This window comes from Galeopterus variegatus, unplaced genomic scaffold, assembly GCF_000696425.1.
Source record: "Galeopterus variegatus unplaced genomic scaffold, G_variegatus-3.0.2 Scaffold2561, whole genome shotgun sequence".
Lineage (NCBI taxonomy): Eukaryota > Metazoa > Chordata > Mammalia > Dermoptera > Cynocephalidae > Galeopterus > Galeopterus variegatus.
The window spans coordinates 214,571-235,103 of NW_007728672.1; the positions used below are offsets into that span (position 1 = coordinate 214,571).

General features: G+C 41.7%; 1 protein-coding gene across 1 annotated transcript in view; it reads right to left on the bottom strand.

The window, feature by feature from the left end:
• Positions 1-19,401, bottom strand: part of CCZ1 (CCZ1 vacuolar protein trafficking and biogenesis associated homolog (S. cerevisiae)) — a 34,659-nt gene extending 15,258 nt beyond the window's left edge. The window contains exons 1-10 of the mRNA XM_008582306.1: positions 19,200-19,401; positions 18,170-18,267; positions 17,983-18,076; positions 17,625-17,702; positions 17,179-17,226; positions 16,524-16,607; positions 14,904-15,079; positions 9,344-9,425; positions 8,748-8,809; positions 8,341-8,452 (exon numbers count right to left, since the gene is read on the bottom strand). Of these exons, the coding sequence (XP_008580528.1) occupies positions 8,341-8,452; positions 8,748-8,809; positions 9,344-9,425; positions 14,904-15,079; positions 16,524-16,607; positions 17,179-17,226; positions 17,625-17,702; positions 17,983-18,076; positions 18,170-18,267; positions 19,200-19,313 (948 nt within the window). The 5' untranslated portion in view covers positions 19,314-19,401. The remainder of the gene's footprint in view (positions 1-8,340; positions 8,453-8,747; positions 8,810-9,343; positions 9,426-14,903; positions 15,080-16,523; positions 16,608-17,178; positions 17,227-17,624; positions 17,703-17,982; positions 18,077-18,169; positions 18,268-19,199) is intronic.
• Positions 19,402-20,533: the final 1,132 nt, after the last annotated feature.

Consider the following 20,533-nt stretch of genomic DNA (forward strand, 5'->3'; position numbering starts at 1 on the left):
CGCAACCCTCGGTGTTGCGCCCGCGCCTCGCTCAGCCAGCGAGCGGGAACCGGTCTGTATGTGGGATCCGAACCCTCAGCGGGAGCGCCGCCACACTCCCAAGCGGCGCACTGTAGCAGTGCGCCACCGGGCCGGCCCTCCTCCTAGATTTTTATCTCGTCATTTTATCCTATATTCTGGAGCAGGCCAACTTATCTTTAACCCTTCTAATGAATTTCTTATGTCAAAATTATATTTTCAGGGTGGGGGAATGAGAAACTATTGCTTAGTGGATACAGAGTTTCTATTTGGGAAGGTGAAAAAGTTTTGGAAATAGATAATGATAATGATTGCACAACATTGGGAATATACTTAATGCCATTTAAAGTGGATAAAATGGCAAATCTTTTATGATATAACCACAGTACAAAATATTTTAAAATTATATTTCCAATTAACCTGAGCTTAACACAGCCTGGACTCTTTCATATCATCCTGTTTCAGTTTTATAGATACAACTTCTCTAATTATTGAATACTAATTTTTGAAAGCTCTGGTCTATTATCAGAATTATTTTTGTTTCTTTCAGGACCTACAGTTTTGTTTTTCTGATCATATTTAAGAATGAGAACCGAAAAACTGATTGGGGGTGGGGGGGAGGCTTCACATCGAGAGTAGGATGAAAGTAGCAGTTATGCTGGGCACACAGGAATGCCAGAATGAGAAGGGCCTTATTCTCAGGTACAGATAACCACATTAGCTACTCTAGGTCTCTCCAGATTGTTTCTTTTCTTTAAGTAGACCCTCAATTTTCACACAGGGTATGTGCTTAGCTGCAGACCAGTCTGTATGTAAGGATGGTATCTTAGTCCATTTTCTGTTACTTATAACAGAATACCTAAAACTGGGTAATTTATAAAGAAACAACGTATTTCTTACAGTTTTGAAGGCTGGGAAGTCCAAAGTCAAGGGGGTGTACCTGGAAAGCCTTCTTGCTGGTGGGGACTCTCTGCAGAGTCCTGAAACAGGCACAGGGCATCACAGGATGAAGGGGCTTTTATTTTTTAATAAGAATTTGGAAAGCTTACAGCCTACCCATATAAGGAGCAAAAAGGCCAATTAGGAAGAGAGTACTAGGGTTGCTGCTGAGAACAGGTTGTTAAGAGATCAGCGCTGATAAAAGGGAGCCATGTGCTGTCCATCAGGACAAGTGGAAAAGGACCCTGCAGGCATTTTACTTATCTTTGAGGCTGCCCTTCCCATCACAGGCAGAGGCCTAGGATGGCAAAATGGTTTCTGAGGACCTGCCCTAGGACCTACTTGCCACAGGCTCCTCCACAAGCTCCCTGCCCAGGGCCGCATCAGGACTCTGCTCCCCAAGTCAGTTGCCCCAGCTGTGGCAAAAATGGCCCCAGGTGACTGGACCCAAGTTTAGGAAGGAAGTTGTAAGCCCTGGAGTTACAGCCTCCACTGAGATTTCAAAAGATGTATGGAAAAGCTTGGGGGCCCAGGCATAGACTTCTCACAGTGGTGGAGTGACCACAAAGAGCTTCCACTAGGGCAGTGCCCAGCAGAAATGTGGGGTCAGAGCTGCTGCAGCGTCCCCACCAGGGCCATGCATAGTGGAGCCATGGGAGCTGGATCACCACTGACACCCCAGAACTGTACAGCTACCAGCATGCAAAGCCAGCCTGGAAGAACTGGAAGGACTAAGTTCAGCAAAGCCATAAGGGTAGAGCTGCCTCCGGCCTTGGAGGCCCAACACCACACCAGTGTGCAGACGATGCCAGACATGGAGTTAAGGGAGATTATTCTTCAGCTTTAAGATCTAATGTCTGCCCTTCTGAGTTTTAAACTTGCTTTGGGCTTTCTTCTTTTCTGTTGCCCCCTTTTAGAATGGGAATATGTACCCTATGTGTGTCCCACCATTATGTCTTGAAAGTAGATAAATTGTTTTCATTTCATAGATGGGACCTCGGACTTTTGAGCTGATGCTAGAACAAGTTAAGACTTTAGGGCTATGGGGATGGAATACATGTATTTGTGTGTGAGAAGGACACGAGTTTTCGGGGGGCCAGGGGCACAATGCTATGGTTTGGATGTCTGTCTCCTTCAAAGCTCATGTTGAAACTTAATCCCCATTTTAAGAGTATTAAGAGGGTAATCCAACTATGGCCTTTAAGTGGTGATTGGATCATGAGGGCTATGCATGGATTAATGGATTATCATGGGAGTAGACTGGGGGCTTTATAAGGTGAAGAAGAGAGCATGTGGACCTGCTCTTGCCCTCTTGCCGTGTAATTCCCTGTGCTGTTTTGGACTCTGCAGAGTCCCCACCAGAAAGAAGGCCCTCACTAGTTATGCCCCTTCAACCCTGGATTTCCATCCTCCAAAACTATAAGAAATTTTTGTATAAATTACCCAGTTTCAGGTATTCTGTTATAAGGGACAGAAAACAGACCAAGACAGAGGGGGAAAAGTTCACATACAACACTTTACTTACTCCCCAATCTTTCCGAGTCCACCTCCCACTCCTGACTCCTCAGGGGATCGTCTCCAAGTAAAGAGTTTCTCTGGGCTTCCAAAAGGCAGGTGGGCTCTCGCCTTAGCACACTGTCTCCATTCATATTCTAGGGCAAAGCTTCCTGCAGTCTCTTCTGTAAGGCATCACTCCTACAACTCCCTCTTATCTGCCAGACAGTTTACAGGATTCCCTCATTCTTCTGTTGGATTGAGCAGGACTGAAGCCATGTTGGGACCTAAAACTGCATGAGCTCTAAAAGTTTTTAAAAGGATACAGTCTTTTTCTTGGCATGCATTTCTCTGAGTTCCCTCTTTTCCCATGGTTATTTGATACTTTGAATCTTGGTTATGGGGCAAGATGACATTATTTACATAGATGTAAGGTTGTTTTCTAGCTAGCCTGAATCTGCAAACACTGGAAAACCAAAGAAAACATCAATAAAGCTATGCTGATTCCACCCCTCCAGAGAGAACATGAGATAACAGCAAGGATGGAAGCAGAAACCAGAGTCTTGGCAAGATGGAGTCTTGGCGAGACTTTGCACCTGAGACCTTGCATGAAGCCCTTGCTACTCACATCCCCCTACCCCTGCTTTTCGTTTTCCCATGTTCCATTCCCTCGACTCCCTCTTTAAAAACCCCTCAGTAAATCTGAGTCTTGGAGATAGCTTCAGTCTGGCCATTCTCTTTCAGGTTTACAGGAGAGACAGGTTAGCCTAACATCTCTCCTCAGGTCATTGGTATTCCTAAACAAAAGCTGACTTTCATTTTCACCAACATTTGACTTTTGGGTTATTTATTTTTGTCTGGGGCAGGCAGCTGAACCTGTATGCCTGGTGTCAAATTTTGGGAAGCTTCAGCCAGAAGCTGAGTAGGTCTGGTATCAAATTTTTGCAAGCCAAGCCAGGAGCTGAGTACCTTGGGGGGCCTAGCCCCCCCACTTCTGTGGGAGTGAGGCTGGGTCCGCCTGCGGGTGCCAGCTGCCTGTGGTAGGCCAGCCCCATGGCTGGGATTTTTGTAACTTTCCCTGATGTCCCGGTGGTGGCATAACCACTGATTCCCCACCTTGGTTGGTGAAGGAGGCAGTATTAGTGAGAGATTTGAGTAGTTCTGAGTTGGTAGAGATGGTAAGTCCCTTTGGGAGTCCTCTTCTTCCCCGTTTTGTTTGTTAAAGGTACCATCTGGGTTTGAGAAATGCCTTTTGTTTGTTAAAAGCTACCATTTTGTATTTTGAATGTGAGAAATGACTCAGGGACACAAAGCAAGCATTTTGTTTGTTTGGGAGAGCTCTCTGTGTTTGGGCCTGAGTAACTAAGTTTGTGTCTTTTGGTCATTAAAGACCTGATGACCAAAAAGAGAAAAAAAATTTTTTTTTCCCCCTGAGTTTCTCTTGGTAAGCCTGAGAAATAGAAACTGATCCAGAAAGCTGTAATTGGCTAAGTCTCTGGACAAAGTTTGTCTAGCTATGCATAGAGTTCTGCAAATGTTAAAACAAAAGGCTGTTAGGGAAACAATCAAGGTCATTTGGAGATTTTGTTTTTCTTATACAATTCAGCCAGTCCTAGCTAAGTGTAAATATTTGAGAATTTAACCCAAAATTAATTTGAAACTGAAACTAAAAGGATTAAAAAAAAAGGGGTAAAATGCGTTTTTGAAAATCAGACCACTATGAGAAATGTTTTCAGAATTATCAGCATACATTTTTACCTGGGTTTACTGGCCAAACAGGATTATATTTGTCTCTGCTAAAGGTTTTTTTTAGTTATGAACCCAGCCTAAAACAGAATGATCTTTGATTATGCAAGTTTTAGATAAATGAGGCTAATTTAATATTGTTTTTTTTTTTTTTTCGTGACCGGTAAGGGGATCGCAACCCTTGATGTGGTGTCACCCGCACTGCGCTCAGCCAGTGAGCGCACCGGCCAGTCCTATATAGGATCCGAACCCGCGGCAGGAGCATCGCTGCGCTCCCAGCGCTGCACTCTCCCGAGTGCGCCACGGGCTCGGCCCTTAATATTGTTGATAGAAAGGAACAAGGATGTAGGAGAACAGAAGAGATGTGAAGAAAGCTATGGACATGAAGATGTAGTTGTGGTTAGGAAGGTTATAAAACGAAAAGAGAATACTTTTGTGTAAGAAAGCATCTTGTGTAATGAATTTTTGTCCTAGAGCAAAATGGTTATTTATGAAAGTTGAAATACAGGACAAAACAGAGTCTAAAGCAATGTCGTGGAAGGTCTGAGTAATTTGTAATAATGGTTTGTGAAGGGTGAATTTATGAAAGAACTGTATGTGTGATTAAGTTGGCTATGATTAGAAGAGAATAAGCTAAGTCTTTTTTTTTTTTTGTCTTTTGTCTTTTTTCCGTGTCCGGCAACGGATTGCAACCCTCAGTGTTGCCCCCGTACCGGACCGGGACCGGCAACGGGATCGCAAGCCTCGGTGTTGCTCCCACGCCTCGCTCAGCCAGTGAGCGGGAGCCGGTCTGCACATGGGATCCGAACCCTCGGACGGGAGCGCCGCCGCGCTTCCCAAGCGGCGCACTATACAGTGCGCCACCGGGCCGGCCCTGCTAAGTCTTTCTAAAGACTGAACTTTGATATTCAAAAGACACTGATACAGAACCAAATTTTTCCCCTATGTGAGAACAACAAGGTTTTCCTGAAGTATTGATCTGCTCTGAGTAAAACTGCAGGAAGTTTTGATTTTTCTCTAAAGCCATCTGCAGTCAGATTCATGGAAAAGACTATAACAAGTACTCAAACACAGATTTCAAATAACTTTTAAGATCAATAAACAAAATAAACATTTTTCAGAATTCTAATAAAAAATTTGGTGCATTTATAAACTGCTAATTAAGATCAAGCAAAGTAAAAATTAATTGCATGCAGTTAAATAACTGATAATCTTTTGTAATTTTCATCATTGGTTCTTAAATGTTTTGTTTTCCAGACTTAAGGAAACTTTCTTCAGCTATCTATAACTTACGGCAAAATTTGGTAAAACATACTTTTGTGAACAAAGACAGAAATATTTTTCTCTATTTGATTCCTCCAAAATTTGAAAACTGTGAGTATCCTTATGACTTTTATGGCAATATGGTTATTTGCATAAGTTCAATAAGAATTTGCCATCTCGGGCCGGCCTGGTGGCGCACTGGATAGTGCGCTGCTTGGGAAGCGTGGCGGCGCTCCCGCCCGAGGGTTCGGATCCCACACACAGACCGGTTCCCGCTCACTGGCTGAGCGAGGCGCGGGAGGCCCGGGAGCAACACCGAGGGTTGCAATCCCTATGCTGTCATATAGCATCAAAGGACAATGCTTTAGAGGATACAATTAGAAACATTGGTTATAAAATAGCATGTCTCTGGGCCGGCTCGGTGGCGCACTGCTACAGTGTGCCGCTTGGGAGCGCGGCGTGCCAAGGGTTCGGATCCCACATGCAGACCGGCCGCTCACTGGCTGAGCGAGGTGCGGGCGCAACACCGAGGGTTGCTATACCGTTGCCGGTCCCGGTCCGGTACGGGCGTGACACTGAGGGTTGTGATCCGTTGCCGGTCACGAAAAAAGACAAAAAGGGAAAAAAATAAATAAATAAATAAAATAAAATAGCATGTCTCTTCTAAGTTCCTGTCCTCACTTCATGTTGCCTTAATTTAGCCTAACTGCTGTTTCATCTTTCCCCACAAAGGGGGATGTTAATACTTGGGAATAAGCTTCCCAGCACCAAGGGATCAGTCTACCTGGGAATGAACCTTCCCACTGACAAAGAAAAGTAAGACTTTTTTAATCAGAAAATTGATCACCAATGCTCTCATTAGGAATGTTTTGATCAAAGAGGGGGAAATGATGTCTCCATAAGCAGTTCTCTAAAGAATTCAGAGCCTTGAAGGGAGGGCTCCTGACTTGGATGAGACATCCTGTTACTAAACAAAGGATTCATGTAAGTTCCTAAAATGTTGATGTACCAATCAATGTATAGCTTGCTAACTCTGAGTAAGCCACCTGTTGTCAATCAACTGTTAAGACAATATATAAATAAATGCCCTTGGTCCCTCCAAAATCTATGTCCACCATCATGTCAAATAGTTCCATTCCAAATTAATGCTTTCATCCCCAAGACCCAGCTCGAAGCAGTAAGAGGAGTCATCTGTCCTGCTCCATAGAAATGGAAGGAAATACTGACAGTGGGGAAGTTGTTGGAGTGAGCAGGACTGAAGCCATGTTGGGACCCAAAACCGCACGGGATCTAAAAGATTTTAAAAGGACACATTTTTTTTTTAGCATGCGTTTCTCCGAGTTCCCTCTTTTCCCAAGATTATTTGATATTTTGAACCCTGGATATGGGGCAAGATGACATTATTTACATGAACGTAAAGTTGTTTTTCAACTAGCTTGAAGCTGCAAATTTGCGGACCCTGGGAAACCTAGGAAGACATCAGTAAAGCTATGCTGATTCCACTCCTCCAGCAGGACCATGAGATAAAAGCAAGGATGGAAGCAGAAACCAGATGGAGTCTTGGTGAGACTTTGCACCTGAGACCTTGCATGAAGCCCTCACTACTCACATCCCCCTCCTTCCTGCTTTTCACTTTCCCATGTTCCATTCCCTCAGCCCCCTCTTTAAAAACCCCTCAGTAGGGGCCGGCCCGGTGGCGCACTGCTATAGTGCGCCGCTTGGGAAGCGTGGGGGCACTCCCACCGAGGGTTCGGATCCCACATACAGACCGGTTCCCGCTCACTGGCTGAGCGAGGCGCAGGAGCAACACCGAGGGCTGCGATCCCGTTGCCGGTCTTGGTCCGGTACGGGGGCGACACTGAGGGTTGCGATCCGTTGCCGGACCCGGAAAAAGACAAAAAAAAAAAAAACCCCTCAGTAAATCTGAGTCGTTGAGCAATGGCTTTAGTTTGGCCATTCTCCTTCAGATTTACTGGGGAAATGGCGGGGGCAACACTGAGGGTTGCGATCCGTTGCCGGACACGGAAAAAGACAAAAAAAAAAAAAAACCCCTCAGTAAATCTGAGTCGTTGAGCAATGGCTTTAGTTTGGCCATTCTCCTTCAGATTTACTGGGGAAATGGCTCTAGTCTGGCCATTCTCTTTCAGGTTTACCGGAGAGATGGGTTAGCCTAACATCTCTCCTCAGGTCATTGGTATTCCTGAATAAAAGCTGACTTCCATGTTCACCAACATTTGACTTTTGGGTTGTTTATTTTTGTCTGGGGCAAGCAGCCTGACCTGTGTGCCCAGTAACACTTCGATGTTCATTTCCTTCCTGTTCTCCTATGGCATCATTTCTAAACCTTTATGAATTAAAACTTAATTGTAGTCTCTGGTGGGTAAGAATATAAACATGTACTCAGTCTTCTTTCTTAAACTGTCTTTAAAAAAAACTCAAACATAAATACATATCCTTACAAGATAATATCATGACAGAAATTAAATAATATCCTTACAGAATTAGGAAGTCCACAGCTTTAAAATCAGAGCAAAATCAGAATTCAATGAAGTGTAGTCACAGCTCACATCCACAAGGCATTTAACTAACAGGCAGTACCAACTTTTGACAGCCTTTGATTTGTGAGTATGCAGGACTCCAAGTTTTTGTGAATCATAGCTTTAGACAGTTATTCTTTCATTAATAACAAAATTGTTTAAAAGGAGCTGAAAATAAACTTACTACTCCAGAAGAGCACCCATTTTTAATTTTACAATAATTAGGATTTACAACATCTTTTCCAAGGAAACATTTAAGAGGTTTGCATACGTACTCATGTACACATGCAAGAAAGATTTACTTTAGTATTAATCTGTAACACCAGCGGGAAAAAGTTGTTACCTTATAAACAATTAAATGGAGCTCTTCATAAGTGTCATCTGTATTTACAAAAATTTTGGGGAATCTGCATTTTGCTTCTGGATCATTAAGGTTCAAGGGTCCAGTAAGAAATCTTAAAAGTAAGCACAGAGATGACTCAATTCAATTAGGTAAATTATAAACAGGAATATATAAACAGAATACATTCCTACTTAATATACATCATTTTTTTTGAAGCTAAATGCAATTTGGAAAACACCAAATCAGAATATGATAAAGTAATCATTTTAATTTATTGGAAACAATAGAATTTCCTTTGTTAATTATTGTCAATAAATAGCACAAAGGTAATTCAATGTTCCTAATTTTATTTCTACCAAAAAAGATAATAAAACCCAATATTGTAAATCAAAGAACAAAAGTCCTACCTTCCGTAGTGTTGAAGATTTCCTGGCATTTCTGCCCTTATTGGAGAATCCCTTCCTGCCAACTGCAAACAAATTTAATGTTGAGAAGTGACTTATTAGGTTATTTACGTTCAAAGCTCTGAAAAACAGCATTCATATGTACTACAGGTTGAGTATCCCTTATCCCAAATGCTTAGGACCAGAACTGTTTCAGATTTCATAATCTTTGCAGAATACTTAACTGGTTGGGCATCCTTAATCTGAAATCAAAAATCCAAAATGCTCCAATAAGCATTTCCTTTGAGCATCATGTTGGCACTCAAGAAGTTTCACATCCCTGGCATTTTCAAAGTTCCCAGAACCCTGCCTAAAACTCAGTTTTTCCTCCACTCAACGAATTGCTCTTCTTAAAAACACATATCTGACCATAACAAACTGGAGAAGGAGTGACGTATGGGATTTTCTGTGCTGATATTCAACTAAATAAATATCACTAAATGTTACATTACTAACATAAAACATAGATTAGAAATGCCCCACATACCATCTTACTCCACCCCCTTCCCCTGTCTCCCCAAATGTGTGTAAGTATGCCTATCTACAGCACCCAATCATACCTCAGGTTCGATATGCCTTGGAAAGAGAGAGGTGGTGAGGTATTTGTATAAAATTCTCATATCATCTTGTTCTAATCCACTCCTGAAACATCAGAAAAGCACTGCGTTAAAAGTTTGGAACTGGTCATCTGTCTTTCCATTGCTCTGTGGTAAAGCTCCTCTTTTCTTTTACATTACATCATGAAGCCCACCCCTGTCTGGGAAATCCAAGAAGGAAATGAGTTTAACTTGAGTCCTGGCACTAGTTGAACTTTATCCTGACCTGCTTAAGGCCACTACTATGCAATCTTATATTTTAGATGCTATTTTAAATAAACAGTCACAACACAAGATCTGATTCTCTGGTTGAATTCCATATAGGATTATTTAGGGAGCCTTAAAAACCACACTGCTCCATTTCAGGAGCAGATGTCTCTCAGCTTCCTGGGTTATACGGTAATGCTGAATTCTCTCCCCTAACCCCCTGGGAAAATACTGGTACACTATAGCCCAGGAACTTGATCCTAGGCCTCAAGAATATATGTGGATTTTAACTCTCTGGATTTCAGTGTAGACAAAAAGGAGGAAGAATAAGAAACAAACTTTCAGGCAAACCATCTCATCTAAAATGAGGCAGGAATAAGGAACACGTGAAAAAACGCTGAGAAAGTAGCAGTCATTAGATTCTTTGAAATCTTTTTTAGGAAAGGAGATAGACAATGAATCTGTAAGTAGGGTTTTTCTGTTTAAGATAATTGAAAAACCTGGAAGAATATGTGTATAAAATAGGCCTTTATACATACTCCAGAGGCTCTCTCTTCCCAGTGAGGTCATATGTTAGTAAAAGTTCTGGCCAGTACTGTGAATAAATGCTGCCCACTTCCTGAGACTCATCCACTTTTATGTCTTACCTTTTCCTCTTCTGATACTACCTTTCTTCTTTCAAGGTTCAATTTTCATAAGGCTTGTGTACAACTAAAATTATATGAGAGCCTTATACCCTAAAGCAGGTTTGCTTTGTTTTCTGCCAAGTAGAAAGAAAAGTTCTGGGTCCAAAGGAGAGGCCAAAAGAAATTGGTTCAAAACCTTTAATATTTGTCTTACAATGACACCAACTCTGGAATTATCACACAGGCAACTAGGCAGACTGGATTTCCAAATCAAACATTTAGAAAGTTACCAACTTTTTTCTTTTGTGAAAATAGAGATAAGAGAAGAGAAAGGGGAACACAAAAACAAAACAGGTTCTGGATGTTATCTTCTTTTTATAGCATAAATAAGAAATATGAGGGAGTGGGGGAGATGATAAGTAGAAGACAGTATATAAAGAACTAATGTGGTAGGCAATTTATCTTCTACGGCTGTACTTCCAATAAGTAGCTACTAGGCACATTTGGCTATTCAGCACTTGAAATGTGGTTGGTCAAAATGAATATAAAATACACACTGGATTTTGAAGACAGCACATTAAAGAATAGCTCATTAATTTTTTTTTTTTTTTTTTAAGATGACCGGTAAGGGGATCTTAACCCTTGACTTGGTGTTGTCAGCACCACGCTCAGCCAGTGAGCGAACCGGCCATCCCTATGTGGGATCCGAACCCGAGGCCTTGGTGTTATCAGCACCGCACTCTACCGAGTGAGCCACGGGCCGGCCCAAGCTCATTAATTTTTTAATACTATTTCTGTGTTGAAATATTATTTTAGATACACTGGGTTAAATAATACACACTATTAAAATTAGTCTCATTAGTCTTTTTTTTACTTTAATTAATGTAAAGAAAATTTAAAGTTGTATATGTGGCTTTCCTTATATTCATTATACTCAGTGCTGTTCTAGACTAGAGGACACCGAGTATTAAACTTATAAAAGGAAGTGAAGGCATTTCTGGACTCTTTACTATGTGTAACGTACTTACGGCTTTTTAATTTTTTCACTTAAGACCTGTCTGGCATTAAATACTTTACTATGTGTAACGTACTTACGGCTTTTTAATTTTTTCACTTAAGACCTGTTTGGCATTAAATACTTGGGTGATTGTTTTAAAATGTTAAAAGAGGCCACGGTGGGCCGGCCTGTGGCTCACTCGGGAGAGTGCAGTGCTGATAACACCAAGGCCACGGGTTCGGATCCCATATAGGGATGGCCGGTTTGCTCACTGGCTGAGCGTGGTGCTGACAACACCAAGACAAGGGTTAAGATCCCCTTACCGGTCATCTTTTTTAAAAAAAAAAAAAGAGGCCATGGGGCCGACCCCTCCTCCCGCAACCAGACAAGGAGCACACCAAAAACACCACTTCCATGTGGGTGGCCCACCACGGCCACCACAATAGCCATGGCTGCCACAAAAGCAGCTAGATGCCACAACTATCCTGCAGATGGTCCTCCAGCCACTCAAGTGCATTGTCACGAGGAGAGTCACCAGTGGAGACCAAAGAAAAGAAGAGGATGTCTCTCTCCACAAAGCCCATTCCAGAGTGATAGAAGCATCTACTCTAAGACAATAGTGGGGGACCTGAACACACCTCTCTCAACACTGGACAGATCATTTAGGCAACAAATCAACAGAGTAACTGTTACTCTTTCGGAATAAGAGAAGAAACATAGGGTTATCAGAGGTGGGAGGGGGAAGGGAGCAGAGGATAGGGAGAGATTGGATAAGGGGCATAAAGAATAAGTATGATTTGTAATAATATATATGCTAATAATATTGATTTGATCAACATACGTCAACATTGAAACCCCCAAAATATGTATAATCAATTATGATTCAATTAAAAAAAAGAAAAAAAAATGTTAAAAGAGAAAAAAGTTGAGTGAAGATGCAGCCAGCTGTTCAGAACACAGAACACCAAGTCAGCAGATTCCCACTTTTTGTATGGAGAGGGCTTCTCTCATCTTAAGGTGACCATTAGCTCTGACCATTGCAACTCTCTCTCCAGTACCTGTCACCCCCCATTCCTAAGCCCTCTCCCTTATAGAAATAAATGAAGCAATATTGTCCTATAGTTATGCAAGAGCTTATCACTGGAGAACATTTCTTACAAGTACGTATGAATCTTCAATGATCTCAAAATAAAAAGCTTTTTTAAAAAAAACAAACAGAAGAGCTCCTTAGCACAAATAAACAAATACACAAAGCAAACAAAACCCTGCACTGACAGGCCCAAATAATTAAGGACTCTATCGATGGCTCAATTCAAACAGGAAATAACCCTCTCGTGCTCAGAGGTACAGATATTCTCCGAGTCTCTCAAGTGGTTATTTAATATGATTTTTTTATTTAAAAAAAAAAAATTTTTTTCCTTCAGCTTAACCCTCAACTGATTCATCTGTGTGCATAGAATGCTACTACTTTATTGAGACTGATTTTTGTTTGTTTTATATATAACTCTTCAACGCTAAATGGACTTTCATTTGTCACCCCAACTATGTTTCTGGTGGAGACACCAAGTTATTTGAGTTTCTTTTAGCAGAAGTACTACCAAGAATAAGGTGGCTATCATTCAAGGCAGAATCCTTTATATCAGGATCAGTTCAGTTTAAAATACAGACTATGTTACTGTCATAATATTGAAAATAACCTAACTAGAGCAAAGAGTATGGTCAACTTTGAATAAATTAAATATTTAAGACATTTATTCATAAAAGTATTAATTCCTGAAAAATAAATCAATACACTAAAAAGCAAAACTTCTCAAAAAACAGGTCAAAGACTCTGGATAAGAAAGTCAACTGACAACCTCCTACCAGCAGCAGTAAATATCTAACCCTAGCATTGGCCATTGCCAAAATAATCCATCCAGAACCATAAGATATTTTCTACCAATCACTGCTTTGAGCTGACCATCAACATTTACTGAGCACCTACCATGTGTCAGGTCATACTCTGCTCGTGAAGTATAAAATGCTTTCTTGGTATTTTAATATACCAGCTTTGGAACAAGCAATTGCCTGTCAAAACGTACTATTTTTCTTGAAGCTCCTTCTTGTCACTACTTCTTGGGACCAACCTTTCCCTTTTAGCATACTGGATGGGTCCACAGAGCAGCTCTGTGCAGCCACCAGAGCTGTGCACTGCTCAACTCCAGGAGATGCCATTCACAAAGACAACAATGCCAAAAGAATCCCTTGGAGCTGGGCAACAGGTAGCCTGGTGTATTCAGGCTCCCAGAGCCCAACCCAGCAGGGCCTCTCAGCACAAGCTGATCTCAAGGAGGACCCTCTTGCTCTAGGCCTTTACCCTTCCTTCACTCCCAGAATTTGTACCCATGTCAGGGCTTGTGTTGTGTCCCAGAGATCAGAATCTGAGCTACCCTTTTCAGCGGGGAGGGACAAGACCACGGGCTACTGCTGCTGAACCCAGGTCCATCATGCTTTATCTCCCTAGGACCACGGATGGGTGTAATCTTCTAAGTGCCTACTGTAATTTTCACTTATGGAGGGGCCACTCCCTCTGCAAACCTAATGCTGTAGAAGCACAACCATCCTTCCACATCCTACCTTTCAGAGCAGCATTAAGAAGTTTCGTTTTGCTAACAAAGCATGAATATCATAGAAAGCAACTAGAGCAGGGTCAGTTAAAGCAGTATAAAGTTGCTTTTAATAATTTATTAAAATTAAAAAGTAGATATGTTTTCATTTGGAACACGTTATGTTGTCTCCATAGGAGATAACAAAGTCCATATGGAAACCTACCAAGGTGTTTACTAATAGATTCTAATTTCTTTAGATTATCCTGTTTCTCTTCCTAAAATAGAGCTATATGATTTTGCCAAGGGAGGGAACAGGTTTCAGGCGAACTAATTTTGCCTTTCCTATTAGCCAAACTCAGTTTTTAGTGCTAAAATATGGCCACATCCTTAATTTAAGAAAGGTTTTATATTTAAGAAATATAAAAACTGAGGGCCCCAGAGCAGCTGCTGGAAAGTTTCTAGCTGGCTGCTCCCTGCTGAGCCTCAGCAGCTCATCCCAGTCCACCCTGGGCCACAAGTAAACAGCCTCGTTACCACACAACTCTTAGGGGTCACAACTGCTCCGCAGTCTTATGCTTATTCACATGGTTTCCACAGAGATTAGTCTTAGAGAGAGCATTTTCCTTGAGCATTAACATTTTCTTCAAAGAAATGATGTTTTTGTTCCTACTATAGGACACAAACATAGTTTGATGACAGTGGGTAATTTCCTACTTTATAACACTTTGATTCCTTGAATATTTTTAAAAATCTAGCTTCTTCAAAATAAAGCATTAAAAATTATGCTTTCCACATTTACTTTGAAGATGTTTTTGGAAAAAGACCAAAATAAAAATAGGATTTCTAAACGTTACCTGATGGGAAGATTTTCTCTACCTTTCATGGAACCAGTTTTAAACTCTCCCCCTTGGTAATTTCAGCTGAAATTATCCTAGTTTTGTTTTAAATAATAGCTGCTTTATTTTGACAATATCTACAAAGATACTTCCAACCCATCCACCCTGCTATTAGTTCCCATCTGACAATCTGCTATCAATCCAGTCACTGCTGTTTTTATTATTGTAAGACCTTCTTCTTTCACATGCCATACCTCAGGGTGTACCTACCAGATAAGTTGATCATTATAAAGAAATGCAGTGTATTTGACTATATTCAGGCTTTCCTCCATTCTATTAATAAAGGACTGGATTTTCAAATAAGTCATTTTATCCAATGGAAAGAAGCTGATTCCACCAAAAATGTCAAGTAGGTCGCATGACTGCAAATGCAGGGTTTGTAAATACTGTAGGAAAAAATAAGGCATAAAATTTACAAACAGAATGTAGAATATAGTACTCTTTGACAAGTGATAATAATTAATCTAATGTCAGGCTAATATTTATGGTACAATTATATACTGGCAAATAGCACAATGATAAGACCATAGTTGACCCATGGGCAGCTGGGTTTGAAATCAGTATCAATTTCAAAATACCAAGTTCAAACATATCTAGTTAATATTTAATTGGTATTGTGTTTTATCTCTTTTAAAGAATTCAATTCCTTATATTAGTGCTCCTGAAAATAGATTAACCTCATTAGGGATCCATACAATAATACCATAAACAGACAGAGCTATCTTATACCAAAATCATGTCTAAAGGATATGTGGTCAGAACAACAGTTGTACTCATCTGTTGACAGGTAGGAGAGTAATAAGGACAAGAAGAGGAAACAGGAGATGGTATGAGAGTGAATAATTATGGTCATTAAAGTGGAGAAACAAACAAGAAAGAAAAGTAATTCATAAAAACAAAAAAATCCAAAAACATGAGCCGGCCCGGTGGCGCACTGCTACAGTGCACTGCTTAGGAGCGCAGCGGCGCTCCCGCCGAGGGTTCGGATCCCACATACAGACCGGTTCCCGCTCACTGGCTGAGCGAGGTGCAGGTGCAGCACTGAGGGTTGCGATCCCGTTGCTGGTCCCAGTCCGGTACGGTCGCGACAGTGGGGGTTGCGATCCGTTGCCGGACACGAAAAAAGACAAAAAGGAAAAAAAAAAAATCCAAAAACAGGCATCAAAGGTGTTTTAGAGAGAAGAATTGAATTCAAAGATAGATATCAAAGATATTTTAGAGAGAAAATAAATTGGAAATTACTTTTTCAAGATAAACTGAATTTGATAGAGGTAGGGTGAGATACGCAAAATTCAATTACAATAAAAGAGAAGAAGGGCAACTATCTAGGGACATTATCACTTGGAACAAATAACACTAATACCCACTAATGTGATAAAGTCTGTGTCACAACCAAAAACTTTTCCTTGAGTCAATATAGATTATGCCTGTTTGGTGAAAAGAACCAATCCATAAGAACATACAACTCCAGTAATTGTTTAAATTTTGCTATATCAACCAATCCACCACACAGTAAGATCACTTTTGAGTAAGCCCACATGGACAGATGCAGGAAGAACAAAGATGAAGCCAAAAGATGATGCTTTAAGGAGTCCTGAGCAAAGGCAGGATGCTCTGCTCCTACATAAAAGATTGGAAGACAGCTTCCACGGTGCAAACCTCATGAGTTTCCTCACTGGTGTGGGTTTGCCACAGTACATCCCAGGCTCTTTGCCACTTTCAAGGGTTGGGGCTTTTGTATAGAAGGAAGACACAAACCTCTGAATCTATATTTTTCTAAATATCTATTTGAATACTATTAAAGTTATAAACAAAATGCAAAATACTTACCCGATGGAAGAATTTCTCCAATCTTTCTTTTAGGAGCTTGACACCACCATCTTCTATAGCTTTCAGAAATGAACCATTAAAAAGCTAATGGTGTAAAAAGATTGTAGGAAAAAAAAAATCAATTTCCTATGCTCCTCAATTTCTCAGTACAACAAGTTCTTCTTTTTCCTTTTAGACTAATTAATTCAGCTCATTAAATCTCCCATTCCTTTTAAATATAGAAAATATTTACATGAAAAAACTTGAATTATAAAATAAGTTACAAAAAATTAATAAACTGTTAAGTGATTTCCTGAAACTGCCTAATTGTTCTAGACATTTTAAAAAAATTTCAATGCATGCCCAAGTTTCAGTTTACATAAATAATACCAAACTCTTTAAATCATAAAAATATCTTTAGTCTGTATGTTCCTTGAGAACATGGACTCACTTGTTCACTAATAGGGATACACTCCTAGTACAATGCTGAAAAGACAGAAGAGGGCTGAATAAATGTAGGCATAAACCTCACTATCTGTTTGAAAGGCCCCATTATGTTCTCCCCTAAAAAAGACACATAGTCACTTCACAGTCATTTATAGAATTATTTATAAGCCCCCAAGCCTGTAAACAGGGGTAACTGGTTACACTTTCAGTTCAAAAAGAATGTGCTTACCTTGTACATGCTGTAGCACTGTTGTAGCACTGAACTATAAACCTTGTCCTGTAAACAAGAAAACATAGCATAGATCTCAATTCAAGGAGAAAATATCTACTGTGTGTAGTAAAGGTACACTGACTCTTGGCAAAGCAATATAAGGCTTATAAACTTGGTCTCACAAAAGTTGTGTGCTGAAAATCACAGGTATTTAAATTCAAATTTATGACCCAGTAGGACTAATTTTAGGAGGACATTAAAATAGATGATCAAGAAAGGGTATCAGTGAGACAGACTGCATTTTTAAAAGGTTGTGCTAATGTAAACAATAAACATAAAACTTTGCTATGTACTTTGAGAAACTTCTGCAAAAGCCACCTAGTTTAATTCTGACCAAGTCACTCAATATATTCAATAATACATTTTTTCCTAAAAATATGAAATTTTAAAAAATGACATATTACCAGTAACTCCTCCTCTTGGTATTCAACAATTGGTTTTCCATCTTTACTTTGTTTTTCAATTATTGGATTCCGAACAACCTACAAGGTTTGATACACTGAAATTACACAGTGATTTGATTATACATGTTTTTAATTTTGCCTTAATCTTAAAATTTTGAAAATGCTACAATACCAGAAACACAAGCTAAAACAGCCACAAGAATACACCGAATAGGAATTTGATTTTCAAACTGCGACCGACTTTATTGTCATTTTACTTTGATGCAATAGCCAGAGGACTTTTCTAAATTCCTAACAGTAAAGATCACCCATAACAGTACTATACAACTTCAGAAAGATATACTGTATATGTAAATACCATGACCATCCAGAAATTTTCTTCTGGTTCGTTGAAGAACTGTCTATTCTTCTGTGTATGTAAAGATTTTGCAGGTTTTGATGGACTAAAGGTCCTAAAAAGGTTAAAAGAATATGTTTGGAACAATTCTCCAGTGTAAGTTTTAAGAATTCACTGAGCTCTACAAAAGCGCGTTTAAAGGCATTACCTTGTGAACTGTACAATAGCTTCACATAATCCAACATTTCTAATTTTTTCATTCTTTTCTACTTCATTTGGATGATAAAACAAAATTTTATTTTCCTCCTAAAGGATGAAGAAACGGAAGTACAATATAAATATTTCTTCATCTTAGCTGTTGAAAATGCTAAGTTTAATGTCGACCTCTGTGTCATACATGCTAATGGCAAAACAAACAAAAACCGTTTTTAGAAAAACAGGAATTATCTTATTACTGCGCAAACACCGCCCACCAACCTGAAAAGCAATTGAGATACTCAGTAAGTCACATTTCATGTGACGTGGCACCAGATAATTTTTATGAAAACCCTGTCTCTAGATGTTTTTCCTTGCACTGATTTGTAGTATACTAACGCTGGTAAGAAATAAGTCTCCGCTCACGTGCAGAGACTACATACAGCTCCCCGCAAATTAAATCCAGCCGGTTCAGAGGCATTGGACTGACAGTCTTTAAATGGACTGTGATTTGCAGGCAACAAAACATAGCTCCGAACATCCTTTGAGAAAGTCACCGTCTCCACTTCCTAAAAACAAAACCAACAAGCAAAACCGCCTGCAATTTATTTATTAATGCGGAAAAAAACTTTCGGAGGATCCTCCAAGCTTGCATTGTTTTAGAGCTACCGTCCACCACCTCTTCTAGGCGGGGATTTCCAAAAACAAACACGAGTTCAATTTTAACTCCCCAGAATTGACGCAGAGACTCAACCTGTGTGGAGTGATCAACCTGACGAACCTTTATTCAAATAGGCATCGATCCAGGACCTGAAAGAGTCCCCACCTGCGTTGTCAAAGTCCCGCCGTATTCCCCGGCCCGGTCGCACACCTGGCACAAAGCCGGCTCGGTGAATGCGGCTCGAGGTGGGCAGAATGACAGGGGCCGCCTCCCCGACGCACCCCCGCGGCTCCCAGGCACCGTCGCCAGCCGGCCACCCTCCCGCCCCTCGGTCCCTTCCTCGCCCGCCGGCTGACGCCCGCGTGCTGCCTCCTCCGCTTACTTCTCCCTCGCGCGGCCCGAAGCGCGGGTTGTAGATGAAGAAGCTCAGCAGCGCCGGTGGGAACTGCTTCTCCTGGGCCGCCCAGGTCCCGGTCCCCGCTGCCGCTGCCGCCATCCCAGCCCGGCCCCCCCCTCGGGAGCCTCCCTCGGCCAGCCCAGAAACAGCAGCCGTGACGGAACCGCACTTCCGCCTCGCTCGCCGCCGCCCCGGAAGCGGTTGCCGCCGCCCCGGAAAAAGAACCCGTAGCGCAGCGTCCCCTTGTGGCCCGCCGGCTGGTCTCGTTCCGGACGGTTTCTTGGGCTGTGAAGTTTCTCGTATAAGGGAGTTCAGTGGAAAGTGGAATTTTCTTTGTTGACTTCCGGATTTCTGTCGTGGCTAAAGGCGCGGGCTGGGAGTTTTAAGAAAAATGAAACGGGTACACGTGTTGGTAGAAGGGAGTGTGAAGGCGCAAATGAAGCCGCTCTTTGGAAAGAAGCCCGTTTAGGGGCGGACGTGCGTTCATCTGGGCGACTGCCCCATTTGCATCCTCTACAGATTCCCTGTTCCGGAGACCTAGGTGACCGCTGGGTCAACCACATCGACGGAGTTTGCACTTTTACCCCAGTTCCTCTGGCGCGGGTCTGGAGGCGCAGCGGCGCGGTGTGTGGCGGAGGCGGGACCAGACGTGGCGTTCTCCCCAGAGCGCCCGTTCCCGGACTTGGCGCGCCTGACATAACCTTGCCTTTGGGTTGTGTGGGTTGTGACACAGTTGGGAAGGCTCGTGACGTCGGTTATTTGGAGTTGAAGCCCTTGCAGCAGACCGCTTGGCCGAACTCAAGAAGACCTTGAGTTTAGGATGTCTCGTCTGTCACAGATTAAGTTTAGAAACAGGACCATCTCCCCTATCCAATCTGGCAGAATGGACCTTCGTGTTTGGGGAGGCGATGCGTGGGAATTTGGATATGAGACAGATCTGGGTACATATCCGAGTTCTGCCATTCACTAAGCGTGAGACCTTGGACCGATCCCCTAGCCTCTCTCCGGTCTCTGTCGCTTATTTATAAAATGACTAATAGTAAATTCTTGCCTAGTGGGAATTTAGCTTTAAAAATTAAACGGGGACCGGCCCGGTGGCGCACTGCTACAGTGCGCCGCTTGAGAGCGCCGCGGCGCTCCCGCCGAGGGTTCGGATCCCACATACAGACCGGTTCCGCTCACTGGCTGAGCAAGGGGCAGGCGCAGCACCGAGGGTTGCGATCCCGTTGCCGGTCCCGGTCCAGTACGGGCGTGACACTGAGGGTTGCGATCCGTTGCTGGACATGAAAAAAGACCAAAAAAAAAAAAAAAAAAAAAAA